Source organism: Dendronephthya gigantea, unplaced genomic scaffold (assembly GCF_004324835.1).
Source record: "Dendronephthya gigantea isolate DGI-Jeju-01 unplaced genomic scaffold, DenGig_1.0 000010F, whole genome shotgun sequence".
NCBI classification, from domain to species: domain Eukaryota; kingdom Metazoa; phylum Cnidaria; class Anthozoa; order Malacalcyonacea; family Nephtheidae; genus Dendronephthya; species Dendronephthya gigantea.
Genome location: NW_021163020.1, coordinates 144,708 through 167,779, shown reverse-complemented (window position 1 = coordinate 167,779; position 23,072 = coordinate 144,708). Strand labels below are relative to the sequence as shown.

The 23,072-nt window shown below is 35.1% G+C and overlaps 7 protein-coding genes across 8 annotated transcripts; 5 read left to right on the top strand and 2 right to left on the bottom strand.

Moving 5' to 3' along the window:
- The first annotated feature begins 120 nt into the window (after positions 1 to 120).
- LOC114518445 (DNA-directed RNA polymerase II subunit RPB4-like) lies at positions 121 to 1,526 on the top strand. The gene is made up of 4 exons (XM_028538433.1): positions 121 to 194; positions 282 to 465; positions 765 to 860; positions 936 to 1,526. Exons 1-4 carry the CDS (start codon positions 131 to 133, stop codon positions 1,012 to 1,014), a joined length of 423 nt encoding a protein of 140 aa, XP_028394234.1. The 5' UTR covers positions 121 to 130; the 3' UTR covers positions 1,015 to 1,526.
- Positions 1,527 to 1,650: 124 nt separating this feature from the next.
- On the top strand, positions 1,651 to 3,459 carry LOC114518444 (39S ribosomal protein L47, mitochondrial-like). The gene is made up of 4 exons (XM_028538432.1): positions 1,651 to 1,981; positions 2,265 to 2,325; positions 2,408 to 2,549; positions 2,660 to 3,459. The coding sequence occupies exons 1-4, from the start codon at positions 1,672 to 1,674 to the stop codon at positions 2,804 to 2,806; spliced, it is 660 nt and encodes a 219-aa protein (XP_028394233.1). The 5' UTR covers positions 1,651 to 1,671; the 3' UTR covers positions 2,807 to 3,459.
- A 269-nt stretch (positions 3,460 to 3,728) lies between these two features.
- Positions 3,729 to 6,076, top strand: LOC114517899 (spore wall protein 2-like). The gene is made up of 3 exons (XM_028537747.1): positions 3,729 to 3,833; positions 4,968 to 5,069; positions 5,155 to 6,076. The coding sequence occupies exons 2-3, from the start codon at positions 4,994 to 4,996 to the stop codon at positions 5,916 to 5,918; spliced, it is 840 nt and encodes a 279-aa protein (XP_028393548.1). The 5' UTR covers positions 3,729 to 3,833; positions 4,968 to 4,993; the 3' UTR covers positions 5,919 to 6,076.
- LOC114517895 lies at positions 5,972 to 10,847 on the bottom strand. Its single transcript, XM_028537743.1, has 5 exons — positions 9,198 to 10,847; positions 8,897 to 9,011; positions 7,416 to 8,797; positions 6,781 to 7,133; positions 5,972 to 6,511 (listed from the first exon to the last, which is right to left on the bottom strand). Exons 1-5 carry the CDS (start codon positions 10,517 to 10,519, stop codon positions 6,090 to 6,092), a joined length of 3,594 nt encoding a protein of 1,197 aa, XP_028393544.1. The 5' UTR covers positions 10,520 to 10,847; the 3' UTR covers positions 5,972 to 6,089.
- Positions 10,848 to 10,957: 110 nt separating this feature from the next.
- On the top strand, positions 10,958 to 14,382 carry LOC114517896 (DNA fragmentation factor subunit beta-like). 2 transcript variants are annotated; one of them, XM_028537745.1, is made up of 5 exons: positions 10,958 to 10,985; positions 11,820 to 13,075; positions 13,215 to 13,522; positions 13,721 to 13,962; positions 14,095 to 14,382. In XM_028537745.1, exons 2-5 carry the CDS (start codon positions 12,823 to 12,825, stop codon positions 14,357 to 14,359), a joined length of 1,068 nt encoding a protein of 355 aa, XP_028393546.1. In that variant the 5' UTR covers positions 10,958 to 10,985; positions 11,820 to 12,822; the 3' UTR covers positions 14,360 to 14,382. The 2 variants fall into 2 exon arrangements, with proteins under 2 accessions (XP_028393546.1, XP_028393545.1); XM_028537744.1 differs by lacking the exon at positions 10,958 to 10,985 and adding an exon at positions 11,053 to 11,086 and having other exon boundaries at positions 11,385 to 13,075.
- Positions 14,383 to 14,498: 116 nt separating this feature from the next.
- Positions 14,499 to 16,584, bottom strand: LOC114517898 (leucine-rich repeat-containing protein 23-like). Its single transcript, XM_028537746.1, has 11 exons — positions 16,430 to 16,584; positions 16,226 to 16,338; positions 16,089 to 16,140; positions 15,892 to 15,999; positions 15,720 to 15,813; positions 15,487 to 15,620; positions 15,281 to 15,417; positions 15,131 to 15,207; positions 14,831 to 14,946; positions 14,708 to 14,743; positions 14,499 to 14,589 (listed from the first exon to the last, which is right to left on the bottom strand). The coding sequence occupies exons 1-11, from the start codon at positions 16,508 to 16,510 to the stop codon at positions 14,551 to 14,553; spliced, it is 987 nt and encodes a 328-aa protein (XP_028393547.1). The 5' UTR covers positions 16,511 to 16,584; the 3' UTR covers positions 14,499 to 14,550.
- Positions 16,585 to 16,693: 109 nt separating this feature from the next.
- Positions 16,694 to 19,761, top strand: LOC114517900 (CTD nuclear envelope phosphatase 1-like). Its single transcript, XM_028537749.1, has 9 exons — positions 16,694 to 16,933; positions 17,374 to 17,440; positions 17,562 to 17,628; positions 17,730 to 17,781; positions 17,880 to 17,951; positions 18,099 to 18,143; positions 18,214 to 18,285; positions 18,407 to 18,518; positions 18,943 to 19,761. Exons 1-9 carry the CDS (start codon positions 16,805 to 16,807, stop codon positions 19,086 to 19,088), a joined length of 762 nt encoding a protein of 253 aa, XP_028393550.1. The 5' UTR covers positions 16,694 to 16,804; the 3' UTR covers positions 19,089 to 19,761.
- Positions 19,762 to 23,072: the final 3,311 nt, after the last annotated feature.

Genomic DNA, 23,072 nt, shown 5'->3' with positions numbered 1-23,072 from the left:
ATACTAAAGTAATTACTAAAGATGAATTTAGACAGCCTGACAGGTGAAGGAACTTGCCCAGTCGCATTCTTGGTCGAACCGTCGAAGTTAGAGTTCCATCCAGTTCTTTTGAGTTCAGTGGTTAATCAATATGGCGGCTGTAACAACAGAAACTTCAGTAGAAGAAGATGCGACAGAACTTCAATTTCCCAAAGGTACGTAACAAAAAGAATAGTTGTATAAGATGATACATAATTGTATTTATATAGTGTGTTTGCACGCTCTTTTGTATGAAATTCTAGAGTTTGAAAACGCAGAAACACTTTTGAACTCTGAAGTTTTCATGTTGTTGGAACATCGGAAAGCTCAGAGTGAAGGTGCTGAGCAAGATGAACAAGAGCTTTCAGACGTATTTATGAAAACATTAGAATACACGCAAAAATTTAGCCGATATAAAAATCGTGAAACCATTGCCAGCGTTAGAAGGTTGGTACTTGATCTATTAAAATACTCATTTCTAAATATAAATTAATGTCAGACAATTATGACCTGGCCAGTCAAAAACTAACAGATTCCTAATCATTACCTATCCAATGGCTCATGAAAGCTATGACATTTCCTTTGAATTTACCATCAAAATTAAGTTAATTTTTGCTGAATGACAATGGAGATGCTTATTACCTTATTTGCTTCCATCTCTAACCCTAAAGCTAACTGTAAGGCTTAGTATTCTATAATTGATGCTGTGAATTGTAGAAACATCATTTTAATTTCCTCATATACAGCTTACTAGGGAAAAAGAAACTTCATAAATTTGAGTTGGCATGCCTTGCAAATCTTTGTCCAGAGACAGCAGAAGAAGCCAAATCTCTCATACCAAGGTAAGATATTTTTCTTTTTTCTTACTATATTACTAAGTATAATCATATACTTAGGTGATTTTTCATGTTTTTAAGTCTGGAAGGTAGATTTGAAGATGACGACTTGCAGCAGTTGTTGGATGATATTCAGACACACAGAAGTTTTCAATATTGAACAGCATCAGAAGCATTTGTTAATGGCACACCGTTCATGTTTCCTAAGAGACATTGGAGAAAAATGCTGTCCAGCAAACATCTTATTGATATTAAGTTTGAAAAAACAAGACTTTTACAGAGCAATGAGACAATAAGCCATTCAACTAACTGGGAAAAATTAAAAACAAAATTTGACCCAAGCAATGAAATGCAAAGGAATTACTGTTCTTGGGTTTGCTTAACAGGCTTGAATTGTTACGAAAAAATATGAAATAGGTCGGCCAATAGTTTATACTCAATTTTAACAAAGTGTTCCCTCCAACTGAGAGGGAGGCCTGGGAGGGTGAAAGTAACGCTTCATGATGTTACGTCTATGTGAGTGGTTTTTTATATAAGTTTTTAGGAGCCAACGTCACTCTGCCTCACAGTTTCTGGAGTTACTATATCAGGGATAACCAGTTAGTCCCCGAATGTCAGGTCTTTATTTCTTCCTTCATAACGCTAGAGGGGGGAAGTCAGGCGAAGAGACATGCAACTAAAAAGCAAAAAAAAATAAAGGCCTTACATTCAGGTAATTTATGGTATACTGACTATTGTATATATGTAACACAACCACTGTAATACAACAGGGATTGTCCAGTTTCTACGGTGTCTACGAGATCAACTGCAAAAGAAGATGGCGATATTTTATATACAAGAATTATGTTTTAATTTTCCTCGATTTTCAATCGCTCCTTTCAGGTTATGGTCATCTAAAGCAAGTTCAAAATATCCGTTATGTTCTGTTCTGTTTCAAAATGCGTTTGGATGTAAAAAATATATTCGTAAAGGGATTAAAATAAACAATTTTTTGACGACAAGAGTGGGTCATAATTGTACAAGCATCACGTGGATACATACTAGCAATGTTAGGCTTGGTATTGAGGAGTTTTTTCCTCCTAATATGTTAGAAACCAAACAACCATTGCCTGAAGAAGTAAAATCAGGTACTTAAAATTGAATTCTTTTTTAAAAAATATCTTTTCATGTTACCTATTTGTGCTGTAATCAAGTCAATGTATCTAACATACTAGTCTTATGTGTAAATATTTTAACATTTTGTGTACAAAAGTAAAGAAAGAAATTATGCTATGGGACAAACTCTGCAGATAATGGTAGTGTAATGGTGGCCACATCAATGGTAGCTGAAACCCCAAATGAGAAACTAATATTTATTATTCGCGAAATAGTGGTCTAATATAAACTTAGCTATTGGGTAATTTATGCTAGGAAGAAGCTGGAGAGCAGGAGAATTAAGACAGAAAAGTAATGAAGATTTACATAAACTTTGGTATGAAAACAAAGATTTCTCCCTCAAGCAAAACAAATATTTTAAATTGGAATGTGTTTTGATGCACACATTTTCACTTAAGGTACATCTTACTCAAAGAAAGGAATATGTTACTGACAGTACAAGAAGAAGCGAAAAGACAAGAAATTGTAATGGTATCACCTGAAAGATTGCAGAAGGTCAAAAAGTCTATGGCCTTGATCAAAGTTGTGCTAAATGAAAGAGTATGTGCATTAAGTGAATATAGAGTAGATATGAACATTGCTCAACATGTTTCTCCTGTCATTCATGTATTTTCACCTTTAAATATCATCATAGCAATATTTGTTTCTAGAAACAGGCTATTGAGCTCATTGAGGCTAAGTGCAATAGCATTGAAAGTGATGCAAGGGAGATGACTAACAGTTCCTCAAGCAGTGAAGATGGACAGGAAAATAATGCAAAAATTGAGTGGAGTCAAACTCCAGTTGCTGCAACGTGATTAGAGTACAGGAATTGGAGTTCTACAATATTATCATTTTGTTAATATTTGTTTTTATTTTATACCAGTAATATATCAAATTTATACCAGTATATACTGGTAGTTAGTGCATACTCAACTAGTAATTAGTCATGGGTAAAATATGTTGAATAAATGCATGTTGAATATATGATCACCATCAAGCATGTCTGGGGATTGTAGAGCATTCAAACCATTTCCTGAGGGCCATTTCAATATTCCCATTTATCATTTATGTCATTTTTTGTACTTCCAGTCAAACTAGCCCAGCCAATATTGATATTCTCAATCACAAGTGGTAGTACGAAGAATTTTTTTTCTAAATGTGTTTTATCACATGTTCCAATTAACTGCATTAAGAAGGAGATAATTGATTCTCATGGCAATTTTAATGTTATCATTAAATGTTTTGAAAATTATATTTTAGTAGTCTAACTAAAGACCCAGTCAACCGTTAAAACCACCAGTTCGACATGTCAGTGGTTTTTTACCCTAGAATCGTTATTATATCCAGCATAATAAACGTTGTTTTGAACAAAACCTATGAAAGCGTTTATTTTGGGAAAATTTCCTCCATAAAAGTGCATAAGTTTTAAATAAAATGACTTCATCCTTTAGGTATCAGTACCAGAATATAAACACAAGTATTTATTTCGCTTTTCATTAAATATTAATGATCTTCAGTACGTAATTTTTTTAACTTTTTTGCTTTTAATAATTCTCTTTTGACCGGAAAATGTTTTTTTTACTCAACGATCTATCTGAAAAGGCTCTTTTGAATAGACCTGGAAATATTGAAATGAATGTTGGAAACTGGAGATTAAGCGTTGTCGTCGTGATATTGTCACGCTATGTGGTTATGACACCTCTCACCTCTCACGGTGCTTATAAATTACCCGTTACTGTGTTGTTAGAAGTTATTAATCACTTGGAGCCATTCATTCTCTGGGTAAGAACGTAGCTTTTTCTTTGGCTCACAAAATCCAGACACAAATTTGAAATATTTTAGGTAAGTTATTTACATCCATGATGAAATATTTTGTTTATATTTAAATCAATTTTGTTTACCATTTTGTGTAAACAATTCTCGTTATTTTGATCGCTGAAAATTTGATGACATAGAAAATCGTCTGTACAGGTATTGTTGTAGACAAAATATGACTTATAAGCATTTGTTAAAATATCTTCTTTTGATGAAGTGTTCACCCAAAAGTTGAAAGTTAAAACAAAATTATAAAACTCGTTAACGATATATAGAAATGTTTGAAAGTCCTAGTTTAAATATAAAAAAATTACCAAACGTTAAGTTATCACGTACGGTATTTACTATTCAGTTGATTAATTTAACTCATTTCTCTTTTAACTCGTTTCTCTTAATGATTTTGAAAAATTACAATCTGGAAATGGAAGCAAAGCAAATCAGAAATATTTATGCTGACGTGTTACTCAGTAAAAAACTCTTATCCCAAAAGTTTTCCCAAAAATCGATGTTTTTCAGCACTGTTTCTTATCTTCGGGTTCATTAAATAGTGTAATATCACTTATTTTTTACGTTCAAATGTTCTTCGTTCTCTATTTTTGATATCTTGCGAAGACTTGAAGTATTTTATGCAGGTGATGAAGACAATCAAAAGTGAACGAGCGGGTTATTCACGGGGATTCACCTTTCATCTTGTTGCTTCCCGTTGTGAATTGACTTTCTTTCAAAACATTTATGCCATTTCAAATTCTGGTTTCAATTTCTCATTTCAAATGAAACATGCCTGGATCAAAGTTGAGCATTTTCTTTTGATGGAAAAGAAACTTTGGTCTCTTCGTGTCACTCGACAGATGACACGAAATATTGTCGCCATGACCCATGTTAATAACATCTGAATCAGTTTTTTTGATCGGGTTAAATATTCCACTCAGTAAAAATTGCAAAAGCGTGTTGTGTTTCATTCGAGAAAACGACGAATATCTAACAGTGTCATCGGAGAACATCTGAAAGCCATTCTTACCAAATAAAAAGAAAACAACGCTTGTCTCAGTTATTCGCATTAAATCTATTTAAATCCACCATGCACTGAATGAAAATATTTCTCACTACTAGTTTTATAGCTAGCTTTAATTTGGTTACAATGTCGAACCATTTTTTCTTCAGGTTTGCAATCGACATAAAATACGAAGATGAAATTAATAATTTTCCTAGCTGCTCTTGTACTTGTTCTTGGAGTTTCATTTACAGTATCAAAACCATTACCAGGTGGGAACATTTGAGTCCTAAATCAAATTACTTGTGCCGTCATTATGTCGTCAACGTTCATTGTTTTCAATGCCCAAATTTATAGAAGATACAGCTGTTGCCGACGCTAACGAAAACGATGGAAGTGGCGAAGCCGAGGAAAGTGGCGAGGCTGAAGAAAGTGGAGAAGTAGAAGAAAGTGGCGAAGCTGAAGAAAGTGGCGAAGCTGAAGAAAGTGGCGAAGCTGAAGAAAGTGGCGAAGCTGAAGAAAGTGGCGAAGCTGAAGAAAGTGGAGAAGCAGAAGAAAGTGGAGAAGCTGAAGAAAGTGGAGAAGCTGAAGAAAGTGGCGAAGCTGAAGAAAGTGGCGAAGCTGAAGAAAGTGGAGAAGCTGAAGAAAGTGGTGAAGCTGAAGAAAGTGGCGAAGCTGAAGAAAGTGGAGAAGCTGACGAAAGTGGCGAAGCTGACGAAAGTGGCGAAGCTGAAGAAAGTGGCGAAGCTGAAGAAAGTGGCGAAGCTGAAGAAAGTGGCGAAGCTGAAGAAAGTGGCGAAGCTGAAGAAAGTGGAGAAGCTGGCGAAAGTGGCGAAGCTGAAGAAAGTGGCGAAGCTGAAGAAAGTGGCGAAGCTGAAGAAAGTGGCGAAGCTGAAGAAAGTGGCGAAGCTGAAGAAAGTGGAGAAGCTGACGAAAGTGGCGAAGCTGAAGAAAGTGGCGAAGCTGAAGAAAGTGGCGAAGCTGAAGAAAGTGGCGAAGCTGAAGAAAGTGGAGAAGCTGAAGAAAGTGGAGAAGCTGAAGAAAGTGGAGAAGCTGAAGAAAGTGGCGAAGCTGAAGAAAGTGGAGAAGCTGAAGAAAGTGGCGAAGCTGAAGACGAATAGAGAGTTTGTATTATCATATGAATAATGTGTATCACAAAGAACAAAATCCAGCAATCTATTTCAGAGATAAAGTGGAAATGATACAGTTTAGTAAACAAATAATCGTACTAAGAATCATCTTTAGTTAACAGTTTGCAATAAATGGGCTATTTCTGATCTCCTTTATATTATTTATTCATTCAAACCAACTGGTTCGCTTTTCGCTCGTGACCTGTACTTCTGTTCTAACAAAACTACAGCTTGTTTTGCAGCTAACATGATATCTATATACCCAAACCCCGGTGGGAGAGTCTGCTTTTGTAACCATGATGTAGCTTTGATAGCTATTAGTTCCCAATCTTCTTCATGGCTTATCCATTTTCTTCTAAGATAAACCAAGGCTAAAGCAGTGGCCCATAATGCCAACGAGTCGTAGTAACAATCTATCCCCAGTCTATCATCTTGTTCTGCCAAAGGAATCATTGTTGAATCCACAAATGGTGCTGCAAGTTCTAATTGAACTAAAGGAAGGCCAATTATACGAGCAAAGGCATAGGTCAGTTGCCAAAATCCTTCTGCTGATTGAAGTAAAATAAGACGAATAAACGGTGGACCTAAAAAGAGAACAATTGTTTACCATGTCAATCCCAATATGTTTTCTGTATCGGAAATTATCTAACAATGTAGTTGAGGTAAAAAAGGGTTCTCTATGGTCCGTACGACGATGCCTTCCAGCCTAGCGGCATAGTTTATCATATCACTACTACCAATTAGTACTACACTTCAACCAATTCTTCGATCTTCCTGACCTATGTTCGGTGCAGGCTTTTAAACTTTTTTTAACGATGAACCTCATTCCAGGAGTGAGGTTTCAAAGCCTTACCTGCAAAAACATTCAATTTGTGAGCATTCCTCATTTTTCTGGACAGCAAGGTCAATCTTGTGTTCACTAGTTTCCTACGATGAATCGCCCCAACTGGGATGTTACGACAATCCACGAGGCTCTTCCGGCGAGTTTCACGTATTATTTCATCACATCCTTCAGGATCCAATCTTTCAATACGGTAATATTTCACATCGTCTGAAATGGGATCAAGCTCCGTAGACACTCCGATTCTCCTCTTGATAGGCGAGCGTGATTCTTCGTCAACACTCGGACAACTAATAAGGATAGTTGGTGGATTACTTTCTCCTTTTGTTGATTTGGGAGAATACCTAGAAAGCTGTTTTTGACGTCTGTAAAAAAATTAAATCACGAGTTTTTTTTAAACTCTCTTATCCGACGTTTTGTATATGGTGGTTCCCATTCATCTTACGTCCATGCTATTATTTCTGTGATACCAAACTACCAACCTATCTGCCTAGTTATGTTCTTCCTTGTCACTGACTCAGCTATCTACCATCCTACCTACTTGCCCACCTACCTACCTACCCACCTATTTACCTGCCCACTTACCCTCCTACCCACCTTTCACCCACTCACCTATCAACTCTCAAACGTCACACCATGACATTTACCTGAAATTTGAGCCTACGCAGTCTTGAAAAACGCCGACGATATTTCCCTTCTCATCAAGTGTTACGAATGATGTCAAACTTGAAGAAATGCATGATTCTTTGCTAAACTCAACAATCTCTCTTTCCAATCCTGCATTGTTGCATGTGTTATTTAATAAGACCTCCATACCATTAATAAAGCTCTTTGCAGCCATTTGATGAAGCGATATACTACAGCATGTTTTTGTGTTTAAACAAAGTACAATTCTTTCTCTATGGATATCCGGTCCAATATAACCAGATATTAAGACATAGCCTCTCTCAGGATCATTTATACCGTCGTCAGCCTCAATCTGGCTGCATAGGGAATCATCTGGAATATCACAGTCAATGACATTTTCCTTGCTTGTCTTGTTCATACGGGCTGTGCTGTTCATATCAATGACTGATTCACTCTTATTAGCGAACATTTGTTTCTGTTTTTTCTTCTCATTAACTTGTTTGCCATTGTTCGTGATGTAACCAGTTTTTACGTCATTCTGCATGAGGTCACGATGCATTACATCTTTGCAAATTGCGTTATTACTTTGTTGATAACAATCATCAGTAATGCTTGTCAATAAACCTTTGTTATCGCCTATCCACTCTGTGACGTAAGCAAATTTGTTGGTAACATCATCACTGGTTTTCAATCCTCTAAAAGTGGTGACCGAGTCCGAGTTTACAAAAAAATTATTGTAGTTCCAATCCTGATTTCGTCGAATGAGATATTTTTCAGGTGGAAAAATATCGCCATTCTTGTCTGTTTGAATTTCATCTTCCGTTTCTGTGCTCGTATCACTTGAATATAAGTGTATGTTTCTCACTTCTTGCCAATTTTTGACGGAATTTGAACTGCCATTCGATTGCTCTATTCCAGTCTTCTTTGAGTTATCAAATACGTCAACGGACTTTTCTAAATTCAACTTTTCATGATCACCTCTGATCTCATCTCTTGCAGGACTGCTTCCGGCATAACACTCGTCCATATCATTTCCGAGTTGCACGTTGTTTTGTTGTTCACAATCCGATACCGATACATCCGTATCTGTATCCCAGTATCCAGAGAATTCCCCGTTGTCTTGGAAGTCGTCAAAAAACATGTTATCACCGAGTTGGCAGGAATCCAGTTCTTCATCAAACCAAAACTCTTTCACACTTGACTTTCGTTTTCTTCTCAACCTTGCTTGGTTCTGTTCTCTTGGTGGTAACTGTACTGAAGCGTACAGGTTACTCCGTTTTCCAGAAACTAAAACGGGCATTTCGAGAGTCGCTCGTAATAGCTGCCAATTTGTTGGTAGTTGCCAGTCCACTTTAACGTCACACAGTGTTGGCTTCAGAATTTCTTTAAGACATTGAATAACCTGCAAGAAACGAAGTGTTTAAACGTGCAGAAACTATGTTATATGATATGATACGTTGTGTTGATCGTAGCGTTGTTACTTGTCTTCAGCGTATCATACCTTGGTTTGAATCTTGGTACCATCCTCCGAAAAATACGCTTTTCCTTGGGCACTTCTTGCAATATTGCAGACAGTATTGAAGGAAATCTTTGGACCAATTCCAAATGTGAAAATCCTGGAGCAACGGAAATTTTGTCAGGGGGAGATAATTAATGTTAGAGCTGCAGGCTCGATTCCTGCTGAGCGTAAACTATGTAGTCCTTTTACGAGAAAGGATCTGTGAACATTATATTGTGAACATATCAGTGAATGTTGTGAACTTAATGCTTTCAGCCTATTATACTATTATCATAATACTAACCTTGCTTTGTGGCACGTCGTTTTCAGGTATTTCATAATGGCATCGGGCTGCGCAATATCTCCGTCAGTTAGTACAAAGACATTTCTTACGTAACCAGTTTTATGTGGCTTTTCCAACACTGCTTTCATCGGCTGCAAGAGCTCAGAGCCGCCCATATCTGCTCTAATGCTGTTCACATACGCACAAGCTTTTTCTAAACTATCGCGATTATATCTCTGACTACAGGGGAATAAAGAGCGGGAGTAGGAACCAAAACACACAACGTTGAAGTAGGAGGATATCGGCAGACTTTTGAGAAATAACACCAAGCTTTCTTTAGCATTACAAATATGCGAGCCATTCATACTTCCACTTCGATCAAGCATGAATATGTACTCTCCGTGGGCAGAGTAGTTTGATAAATCTGGAACTAAACTTGTAGCAATGATTGCATCACGGTAGAATTGGCTTGATCTTGAAGTCGCTAAATCTTTTACTTCTTCTTGTATTCTTTTGTCGCTTGTTAAAATGCTTTTTTGACCTTTTGCGTTGCCGAAACGTTCGCGTTTTTCAAATGACTGCCTGCGTTGGTTTGTATGGGAGAAAGAGTAAGTTCGAGATTTGGTTCGTTGCGAAGTATAACTCGCGTTGTCCTGAAGAGTAACGGTTTCAACACTTGTATAAACATCAAGCGGCTTTACTGGATAAAAACATACTTTGATTTGTCTATCGTATTCAAATTCTTCAGCTAACGTAATAACGACAATCTCTGCACTCATAGCATCAGCATCTGCATCAACTTGAATGGCATGAGAAGAAGAATGACATCCCGCCAGCTGAAAAGGCATATCACTTCTAATCTTTATATCAAATTTATAGGCCTGATTTGTGCTGTCCTTTTCACAAAACTCGCTGGAGAAGGGGGTAAAAATTTCTGGTGTTTTAAAAACTAATGCTTGCTCAGTGTTTTCAGTTTGCAGCTCACCTAAGACATCAACCTCCAACCAGATTGACGCATGAGCAGGGATTTTTCCGATGCTAATTACAAAGTCAGTTTGATCCGCATGACAACACTGAAAACGTTCTATTTCCTTCTCAGAGAACAAGTCGCGGACAGTTCTGTGTATTTTCTGTCGACCAATTGTCACTCGGAGATCTGTTATGAACGTATCGTTATTATTGTACACGAATTCAGCCTCGCCTTCATGATCAAATTGATTGAAATAACATAAGCGAGCCAATGTACTCGCGACAAATCCGTTGATGTTTACGAAAAGACTTGAAGATCTTAAAACAAGTGAGCATTTATTGTTCTTCATGATCAAACCTTGCAATCCAGACATTTTAGAGTTCAGTCAATGTTTACCTCTTTGTTTCTTTCTTTCAATATAAAATAAACCAACTAGCGTTGCCTATTTTTATTGTGAACTTTCAATTCTGAAATTTTTCTTCAAGTTCTCTAAATTTCATTTTCAAGTAAAATCCAAACCGCAATCCTTATTATCTTTCTGTATTTTCCTCACATTGTTAAATCCCAAACCACGAACGGCAATACAAGGTGATCCCAAACTCCATTATCACAAAGTCGTCTTCATCTATAAGCGTCGTACTTTAAGCCGATGATAACTATACATGTACGTTTTGCGTCTAACAGACACAGGTGCTATCAGCGCCTCCCGGACCAATCAAATTACAGAAAATAAAGCGTATTAACCAATGAACATACGAGAAATTTTCCGTGTAGGAAGAACTCAGTTCTTTTGTATGAAGGCCGGCAGCAGCTGCATCTATTAAATAGTACAGACAAAGGTATATTTTATGATTCCGATTACCTCATTTAAGCATTGTGGGGATATTATTTTCTTCCTACGTAATGCATCTTTCACGAGGAAATTATGCCTAATGTTGAGGTGAAAAATTGCATTTATATTTACACGAGCTTTATCAATGTTGACTTAGCTCATCGGGAAAGACAAGTTCCGTTTGCTTGAAGCGCGGTTAGACATCACATCATCTGTTATTCTGCTAAATATATTAATGAAGTATGGCTATGTTTGATTTGAAACATATGTCTTTCTAATTCTTAGTTTTCTTGTTTAAAATATTTTTTATTTAAGCAACGTTTGCTGAAATATTGTGATTTAATTTGAGTCTTCCTGACTTCCTACTCAATGATAAATCATTTAGGAACTTTGAATTTCTTGGTAGGAACTGAGGCGCTGTAACTAAATGCAATTTATCAGCCACTCATCCTGCAATGGACGGTGTTAATTAAAGATTTAAAAAGATAAATCGGGAAGCATAATGTAACTGTTGGAATAACTCCAACTTCTTCAGTCACTTTTCGTATTATTGGAACTTGTAGCCATGCACTGATATATTGAAAAGTTAACATTTAATGATTAGCTTTCTCGTAACTGGGATTATTAAGCGGTTTAATGACGGCTCAGCAGGAAGAAAGATGAATTTTCACTCAGAAAAGAAATACTGGATGCGTTCAGTGGAACTATGTATCCATTAATAACGAATGGTCATTCTTAACTGTGGATTGTTAAGACGGATCACGTATTATTCGGTAGAAAGTCAGGTTCGCTAAATCTCTTCCTCATGTTTAACTATCAACTCTTATCATTTCTTGTGTAGTTTCATCTGACGTATTCTTCAGCTATCACGACCACTGACCACGACTCTAGTGTTCTTTTCATCTTCTTATTGCGACAAGGATCTTTCTACCTATGAAGTTGAATTGAAGAAGTTGGGAATGTGTAATCTTCAAATAAATTATTAAAGTTTCACAGCAGTTAGATGGCGCTTCCAGACGTTTGTCCCCACATAAAACAAACAAATTACGGAGGATATAAATATGGCAGACACCTGTCTTGCCTTCTTGTTTGAATATTCCCGCAGAAGTAATTTATTTTGCATTTGCGGCAAGGTTTTTTCGTTTGTATGAGTGTGGAGTAAGCAAAAGCTGGTTTGCGTGCAGAAATCTCACTGAAATGTCCTGTGAGAAAAACATTTTACCTTTTCAGGGTTTTTCGTATGTCCTCAGGACTTTTGTATGTCAGCGGTGCACGTCTTTTCATTCATTCATACGAGAAAAACAAAGAATGCATGATGAGAAGAATGAGAACTTAGCAAGTTTGGGACGACTTGTAGTTTACAGTATTATGATTTTAATATCTATTATATTATGGCCGAGGAAAGATTTTCCCGATCTTAAAAGTATAAATCATAGCGGCATTTGTTTTATTGATATGTTTCCGCCAGATGACGTACTTCTATCTGCAAGGAAGACTCTGTGAGTTACAAGAGTTACAATGTATTATGTATAGCTTCCGTTGGCTAGTCCAACTCGATGTAGAATTTTACCCAACACAGTATTAAACAGAGATTAAAAATTTTTAAGAATAGAAATTTTTGATAGAATCAATCAATAATTCCCTAATCACAATTCTAATCCTCCGACAAGTAACAATTATCGTGAAAATAGATACATTCAAGGAAGAAGTTGAAGTTTACTTTGGTAAAGTGGAAAATATACTCCAGTAAAGAAATAACAAATATAACTGGCAGTTGACTGGTTCTTATTGGTTCTTACCATTCTTACCTTTTCTGGAGTTTCTACTATGAAATATTGTCTTCTATGACACTCATGGGAACAAATACAACAAAGCCATACAAAATACAGGAAGTTGGTGGCATCGGAAGAATTGGCATTACTGCAACAAACTTGCAGGATTTGAAGAACCAAGCTTTGAAGCTATTAAATATACCAGAGGATTTTGAACCGCATTTAGATGATGGTACTGCGGTATTGACAGAAGAATATTTTAGATGTTTGCCCCAACAAACCTGTTTTACCTTCTTTGCTCCTAATTACGGAAATTCCAAAACAGGTTGGCTTTAATAATTTTATCAAATTATAATTACCAGCACCAAGGTGTTCACCTCTAGATGACAGAATGAGTACCATCTTTTCATCATAAATGTGACGTTCCATCATTGAAATATTAATACTATACTGTTTTTTCTTAGATTTGATACAGCTTGAGAAGCTTACTTTGAAACTTTCTAAAAGCCTTGCTGAGCAGAACACAAAATGTTTAGATGAGGTTAAGCAGTTTTTGTGTGGTGAAAATTCTGAAGTTATCAACAGGGCATTGCTGGATTATGTCTCAACACTTCAATCAAATATTGCTTCTGAGACTCGGGAAGAAGATGGTGAATGGTTTGAAGGATTGCCTGACAGATATCAGACAAAAGAGGCCGTCATGGAAGATGGTGCAAAAACAAGGATTAAAAATTACTATCAAAAAACCAGAGAATATCTCCTACAAGAGCAGGTTTGATATACTTGAAAGTTGAAACTGTGTTTTTTTATTATGGTAGAAACTTTCCTTATCTGTTATGTTATGGGTATAATGAGTTTAATTTCATAATGGGTAAACTGCATGAATGACACAAGTCTGAGACAAGTTCAACAGGGGCCTGCATTTTTAGCAACAAAAGAACAAGATCAATAAAAGAACTCTTTGTTTCAGAATCCTAGTCAGCAAGGTATGGAACTTTTGGATGACTTGCGTCAGGAGTTACATTTCAACAAATACAATGGCAACTATTTTTGTCGTTCTGCGTGGAAAAATGTTAGAATCTGTGATGATCTTGGCTGGTTTAAGTGTGAAGGGAAATTTAATGAGAAAAATTGTGCCAAAAGTCATTCAATCAACCCTTATGGGTCAAAAGAAACTAGAATTATTTTTAGCACTTGGAATTTGGATCATGTGTGAGTACAAGGTTTTCTTTAAAAAGATGTTACAACCAAAATAGAATTGAATGTCTTTTCTTTTTTTGTGTTAAAGTAGGTCTTAGTTGGGGTTCATTCAAATCATTAGCATTACTTTTTATATAATTGTAGTGTTGAGAAATCCAGAGAAATTTTGCCCACATTGGCAGAAGTGATAAAACAGGCCAAGGGCAGAGATATAAATTGGCAATATTTCTACGATCTTTTATTCACAAAGAAGAATTTGAAATTGGTTCATGTTGCATGTCATATCAAAGGTGTTCATTCTGGAAAGAAATGTGATAAGAAACAGTTCTATAAAGCAAAAACTATTTCAAGGAAACCTGCTAAAAACTCAAGTCAATGTAGGAAATGGGTGTTGCGAAGCCGGAGGTGATCAGTCTATTTATGACTATTTATTTTGGTCTATTTGTGACCAAAATAAAATTTTAATACAAGTTTTTACATAAATGGTATAATTTATTTTACTTAGGGAAAAACAGCAAATCATATTGCACATAACTACATATATCAATATTTACATTAACTATCATGGTGGAAATTATTTAACTGGTTTGTTAAATGGTTTCAATCATCATCATCAGCTATTACTTCCATGACATTTTCCTAAATATTAAAATAAAATCATTTAGACCACAAAATATAAATACTTGAATGTTCAGTTGATACACCATAAATTTATTGATTGATGTAGACATGTAGTACGTGAGATCTTCCTACTTACCGCTAATGCTGCTTCTTGTCTTCTCTGTTCATGGATCTAAAAACACACAAATATGGACAGTGCTCAATAAGGCACCAAATTTGGGCTGTTTCATTTGTTTGCATGACATTGCAGGCAGTATACCTCCTCAGCTTCTTGCCTCTCATCTTCAGTATACTCATCCTTATCCAATCTTTCTAAACGACGTAAACTGATCAATACTTCAATTCGGTAATCGTCATCATCTGCTACAGGGTTCTCTATAAGAACAATGCTCCTATCAGCATTTAGTTATCAAAATCTCTAAATCTAAAAACAAGCCCTGCAAAAAGGTGTTCAGAGAAAAATAAAATGACCTTTAGAATTTACTGGTTTCTCTCACTTGAATTCTAGCTGGAATTAAATTCTACAAAATGTGATTTACAGCAATATCTGAACACTCACCCATCAACACAACTGCCCTCAAAAGAGGAAGACACTTAAGCTTGTCAATTTCTTTCATGTCAGATATACTATTCCCTCTGTAGAAAAAGAAATTGCAATGTCAGCTTTCTGGTTTGAGAACTTGATGACTGAATGGTTGATTTTTTTTACCTGAAATTCAAGTACTGCACATGCTTCATATTTGCAGAAAAACCATCCAATTTTTGTATTTGATTGTCACGTAAATGAATGGTAACAAGGTGTTCCAGTCGATCCAAATTTTCCAGGAATTTTATTGAATTTGCTGCCTATTAGAAGTTAAGATATTGTGTCATAGAAACAACAGACTTATTACACTAAAGTATTGCAACTTTTACCAAGTAAAGATTTTGTAGTTTTGGTAGCTTTCCAATACCATTTGTAGTCATCAATTTGTTATTGCGAAGTTCTAGACACTTTACGCGTGATAGTGCTGATGAATCAAAGTCTGTAACTTCATAAATATTGTTGACTGTAACAAAGAAAAAGTATGTATATATACATCAGTGTTTCATGTAAGATAAATGGGTTAGTTTATTATAGATATCCCTGGGATATCCCTGATACGTACAAGAGAGGTTTAGTGTTTCCAATAATGGGTGTTCAATTCCTTTTGTGTCAACTATCTTGTTGTTGGCGAAATTGGCAATTTGAAGGTATGGTAGCTATCAAGATAAAATAACATTTAAATTATGTTGTATTGTACCAATTGGCTAAGACAACATGGATTTAATGCTGCATACCTTGTCTAACTTTGCTGATGCCAATTGGTTTTTATCTGCTTTTAATGTCAACAAATGAGTTAAGGAACTTAAAGATGAAATGTCTTTCAGCTGATTGCCACTGATGTCCTAAAATTTTTATTAAGTGGATGAATATTTTTCACAACTTTTTCATAAATATGTTTCTTAATAAGTTGTGGAAATCCAATAATACTTACAATATATCTGAGGTGAATGAAGCAATTCAATATACTAATGTCAGTTAAATCTCTGTCAAAACAGATCAACAAACACGTTTTAGTTTTGTGGTATAATCTAAAAATGGTCAAACTAGTAGGTTGATTTGCAACCATACCTGTCATGTACATCTAGACGAACATAGGCATGTGCCAGTCCATTACCAGTCTTGCACAACAACGACAATGAATCAGCTAAGATTTCTTCTGTCAGTGGATTCTCAGGAACTTTCTATGAAATTGACCACAGCATTTTGGGTGTTTATAGTTACAAATACAACGAAACTTTAACTGTATTTTCTACAATAAACCATTTCCCTCACTTCTTCTTCTGCTTCTTCATCATCCTCCTCGTCGTCTAAAACAGGTTCATCTACACCTTCCTCGTCGTCAAAATCTGACATTTTTTACCTAAATTTTACAATAACTTCAGTCTTTTTAATTTAGACAAGATAATTTTTCAAATTGATTACAATCTCCATGGCAACCAGCAACGTGACGTAATGACGTAATTAGTACTTGGGACATTTCACTGATTTCAGTGCCCGCGGTTTGAAATAGTTTTAGCCGGAAGTTGATATGAGTGATGTGGAAGCATGTTCAGTAAATTGAAGTTCCTGAAGTTCTTGTTCAATTTCTATGTGAAAACGTAGAATTTCTCCATAAAAATACCCGATTTTCTCTCATGCAAACCTCACATGGAGCTCATTATGGCTTTAAAGAGCTTAAAAGAGATATTTCCACTGCCTAATTGTCGCAGAATTATGACACTTTTCGTGAAATTATGGACATTGTTGATGTATGTCCTCAAGCGAAATATGCGAGCAGTAAGTTCAATTAAAACTATTTAAAATTATGAATTCCAATGAATTTGAATTGTGAAATATTTTTTATTAGATTTACAAGCAATATAGTTTTAATAACATATCAAATAAGATTATCAAAGCTTGGTATTAGTTTTTTTTTTAAGCAATATTGCGTTAGTTTGTTGTCTCAGAGTAGTGTACTGTGTACTGTGTGTCAGTGTATGTATACAACATTTGAACAGTAGTTTAATTTATAATTTATAAATATTTCGTAAAAATATTTCGTAAATTTTAATTACTCATCTTGGTCAGAACACAGATATTTGTAATTAGATTATTTTTGTAGTATTTTAAATTGTATGCTAACGCAAATAAAGAGATCTTGTAAGAAAACAATGACTTAAGAGATTTTCATTAATTATTATATTAAATATTTATGTAATAATATTTTCTATATGTAGGTTATAGAACATCAGACAATAAGATATTCAACATTTGAATTATCACCATTATCACAGCAAAGATTAAGTAAGTATGAGCTAGCTGTACAAATGCTATTTTGAAGAATGTTCCAACCCAAAATTTGTTCACAATTTGCAACTTGTAATAGGAAGATAAATGAAACCTAATAAAACAACAACATTCCTAGAACTTGTAAGAAGAAAGATATTTGTCTTGGACTTGGATGAGACTCTGATACATTCACAACGAGATGGGTATGTTACAAATTTTGCAACATAATATATAGCAGAATGTTTAATATTTCTACATAGTTATTGACTTATATTGTTATTAATTTAATCCTATTCTATTAAAGAGTTGGTAGAAAATCACTTTATCCTAATATGCCTGCAGATTTTGTTTTAAGGGTATGTATACATTGCATGTAACTTTTTCTAGGGACGTTCTCCCATGTTTTACAATTTACAGCACTTCTCATTATTGATTATATTTGATTGTTCTTAAGGTAACAGTTGAGCATCAGACAGTAAGATTTCTTGTTCATAAAAGACCACATCTTGACTTTTTCTTAGGACTGGTAAGTCATTTTATATCATGCATTATGCTTAGCATTCTTACTAAAATGCATTCTGTTGGTAGGCATTGATTGACTTGTTTACACATTCAGATGCAGTCTTTTCCTCATAAATTTCAAAACTCATTAGATTTGAATAAAACATTTCAGGTTTGCCAGTGGTTTGACTTGGTGGTTTTTACAGCAAGTTTAGAGGTAAGAAACCTTCAATCAAACTAGTCTTTAATTTGTGGGTTAAAAAGTTAAAAAGACAATTATTTTTTAGAGATATGGAATGGCTGTAACAGATAAAATTGACAATAATAAAGGATTTTTTACTAGACGATATTTCAGACATGTAAGTTCTCTCTTCATGTTCATGCACCTGAGACCTGTGATATCAAAATATTAATGCATTCCAATGAAAATAACATTCAGTTACTTTAGTTTATGAGTTATTTATTCTTTTTTACTTCTAGCATTGCACCTTACACCTTGGGACATATATCAAAGATCTATCTATTATAAGTGATGATTTATCAAGCATTTTTATTCTGGATAATTCTCCTGGGGCATATATGAATAACAAAGGTATATATTAAATTGATTAAATTATCCTAATATATTCAAGTATTAGCCAAATGTGGCTAGGCTAGGTCATATAGACTGCAGGCAGGCAAGCTCATATAGACTGCAGGCAGGCTGGGTCAGAAAGACTGCAGGCAGGCTGGGTCATATAGACTGCAGGCAGGCTAGCTCATATAGACTGCAGGCAGGCTGGGTCATAAAGATTGCAACTTTGATAGATTGGTAACATGTTACATGCTACCATATATAACATTTTAGAGCGGTAATAGGGTAAAAAACAAGAGAAATGGAAAGAATGAAATCCTTATAACTATAGACAAATTACATTAAACAAGACAGGAAAGGGGCAGTGATATACGAGATATCAATTCTTGTTCCTAAGTTCATTTTTCTAAGGATACATACTATGAAGATCTTTTATATTTAGATAATGCAATTCCAATCAAATCATGGTTTGCAGATCCATCAGATACAGCTCTGTTAAATATTTTACCAATGTTGGATGCTTTGCGCTTCACTGCTGATGTTAGATCAGTACTAAGCCGTAATGTCCACCACTATCCAGCATGGTAATAGCACCATACAGTTTTCACAATGTAATTAGTGTATAATTATTGCGAATGACGTAATATCTGCCACTCGCTCCTCATATAATCATAAATTACCTTTGTCTCAGTGCATAGCATCGCCTCACTACCTTCACCAGTAAATACACGAAGTATTGAAGTAATAATACCAATGTTCACACTAAGTTATGTTCACTGCAGGCTCGGTGATGTTTAGTGTAGGGAACTTTATTAACTTCAAGATTTTAGTATTGAAATGTTGTGTAAGGCTGTTAGAACTCTGAAACACTAAGATATTTTACAATTACTAAAACAAAAAAAGAAAATAAAGAGACTCCTGTTTCTGGTTCTCTGGCACGCGTATTAGCGACAATTATTAACGTCTATATAAGACGGGGTCGGGTCATTTCGTCGTTTTCGTACCCAATACCCATTTCCTTATCCGGGAAAATTACCTGGGGTAATTACATGGAGTTAGAAAAGGCCTGGGAAAGATGACATCAGGCAGGAGCCGCCACTTACCTCGACAACAATAGCGACAGTTTTGTCAAGTGTTGATGAAAATTTAGAAGAAGATTGAGAAAAAGATTTGGTAACAGGAAAACAGATAATGATTGTGAATTATAATTTCTAAATTATTACACAAATATTTTAAAAGAAAGAATTTACCTTGACTTTGTCATTTTAGAAATAGATAAAATCACAGTGACGTGTTTAGTGTACTATAATTGCATCACACACACGCGTGATAGAATCTATTGCTTTTATACTACTATTAAATTACCTAATAACGATGTATCAACAAATCAAATTGCTAGGGATACTTCAGTTGTTGTTGCTGTAAACTTATATTACAATACTAGAACCATACTAAACAATGTTTTATTACTCCTAATTAATTTCTACAATATATGCCACGAATAATACACCTTGTTTTACATACGACGTGAAATAGCGATCCGAAAAGTAAATGTCAGCTTAAATTACATAGTTTTGTTCCATTTGAAAAGGAATTAGCGCCCAAGTTAATCAAATTATTGTTACATTTGCAGTTGAATTTTGACGGCACATATAAAATTGATGTTAAACAACAGATTATCTATTTTCTAATACCAGATTCGCCCGAGGAGGCTGTAAAACGCTTGGCGATACATAGTCAAACGCCAAGCATAAATGATAGGATTGGAGAGGAAATATATATAAGTGAAGGCATCTGTGTAAATATATGCTGTGTAGAATGTATTCTGGTCTAAGTTATCTTCGACCGTCGGGTCAAATGAGTTTAGGGTTGAAAGAATTTGTAGACAGATAAAGTAAGGCACACACGTGACAAGCAAGATGACAAGGAGCATGGTAACGACTATGGTGACTTTCTTGTGAGCAATATTTTCGCTTGAAGGCGCAGGAAGACAGGGAGTGACGTGGGACGAGTCTTGAATGGCGAACGTTGTTGCACGACTTTTCTCTCTCTTATGCAAAACCCATAAAATATATACATGAGCGACAATGAAGCTCAGAACGCAGATCTCGACGAACAGACAGATGAAAAAAAGAGCGTGATGTCGATTATAATGAACGGCAACACCAGCTGCTATTGCAATGAGCCACACGATGCAAATAGAATAAATTGTCCGACGAATCGTTAGGAAGGTTGACCACACGAGCGGAAGAGTGACGATAATGAATCTTTCTGTTGCCATGAGGAACAATGTAAAATACGACGCACAAAATGCAGCCCAGACAAGCGGAAGTTGCACAGTATACATCGTGTCAGTTTGGAGAAAACGAATATTTCGAATAGGTTGTTGTAGTACGATAAGAAAAACACCATTGAGACAATCAACAAACGCCAAGTTCGCTACCAGATAAGAAATTCTTGTGACAAATATCTTCTTTCGTTCATTAAACATGGATATTAAGAGAACTCCATTAAGAATAACGGCCAGGATACTGAATATGTATGCGAGGACGTGTGCTGGTTCCAACTTTTCATTCATGTTTGCCACCTTGAAACGATAGAAATATTTTAATGTTAAAGAAATTTCAAAGATAACATAAACAACATTAAATTTCTTTGTTCTCAAAACATTGTTCCAGGCAGATATTTTGCACAGCAGATGCAAAGCCGACCATTCTCTAAAGTTGTGCTTTTCTCCTCATGCAAAACACTTGTTCAATTCAATATGCGATTATGTTATTGCATGGGACAAAAAAAATCTACTTGCCTGTGTATTTGTCTAGAAAAATAATACAGTAGATTGAATTCAAAATTAAAAATATATTTTAGTGGCTTCTTCAACGCAGAAACCCAAATAGTGCAATATTAGACCCAGCTGTGAACGCTGTTTGTTGTGGTCAACCTCTTTAAACGAACCAAATTAAAGAGTCAGACAGCCTTTGGATTGTGCACCCTCTTAACCAATCGATTTAACATCGTGCATGCATGGCGTTCGTATGATGATCGGTGTATGTCGTAATGACCTGTATTGCTCAGTATACCACAGAAGCCATCATTGCTCTTTGAGATGTTCTCCACTTGTATTTTGTATTAACAATTCAATATATCTAACAAAAATCAAGAAGTCACCACGTTCTCTTTAGAACATTTGTAATTTCAAACATTTCGAAGTACGAGTTATTTCATTATCGTCCGTCTTTCGGCTTCTCTTTTAATTTTGTGTGTGTATTTAGCCGCGGCCAAACAAACATGCCCATGCAAACAACATGTAATATGCCTTTTTCTTAATTGCTTTGTTCACATGCTGTTAAATACTCAATTATGCATGCAACGACAGTTTCTCGGGATGCTTTGAAATTATGAAATATAATTTTACCATTTTTTATTGTTAAAACTACTTCATACAATTTATAACTCAATGGGACCTCTGCAAATATAGGATCATTTTGTTATATATTCCGTTGACTTATTAAGTTATATAGCTATATGATAATAATAAGACTTTCACGTTATGCAGTTTAAAATGAATTAATATCATAATTGAAATATTGTTATATTTATTGAACGAGTATTGCAAGGCTTGTCTCATATTTAATTATTCATTTTTCTCATTTCTTAAATGAAACAAGAACTTACTTAACTGCCTCACAATTTTAAATGAAAAATCGTCACTCGTCAGTATATGTAACATATACTCACATTCAGTGTTAAATCCCAACATGAACGGAAACAGGCTATATACTTATGTATATATACTTACTTTTTAATAATCCTTCAAAAAGTCACACTAAAACGTGCGTCTTTCTACTAGTACGTCAGTCTACTTTAAAAATATCATCAAAAACCATGCATGTGCTACGGCGTGGAGATAAATGTATATTGCGTGAGTGATATATACTATATAGATACAGTAATTAAATTATTTATACCACGGAAACTGCTTATAGGAATATAATAAATGAAGTTCAGGGTGGCATTATCATCATCTATACATACACATGATGCAACGTTTTGATTATGATATCTTTCCCATTTCTGCATGATCTAGTCTTATTGCTGTTGAAATATTTAACCCATGCATGCAGGGCCAAGAGCTGTTTAATTTCACGACTTCACGTCTCTAGCTAATGTTAGCAATTATCTAAGTATAAAAAGACATGCAGGCAGGCTACTTGAATTGCACTTCAATATTATATGTCATTCGTACCTTTTGAGAAATGAGCACTTATATAGCTTCTGAAAAAAAATGAGCGACATAACATATTAACTTCGCAATTGAAGACAATTATTTTGATTCCTAGCGTATTTCATTGTGGTAATAGCTGATTATATCATGCATGCCTTGCTTAGAAAGTTGATTGCTATCACGACTGTAGTGTTTTCGATAACAATATGTTTTTTTAGCGTTATTGACTGTGTCAGTTTTGTATAGAAACGGAAATAAATTCTCCTACGCCAGGTCACGTCCAATGCATATCAACTTGTATTGTGAAATAAAGTTCGACACATATATCAACGTTACAATATTGTCAT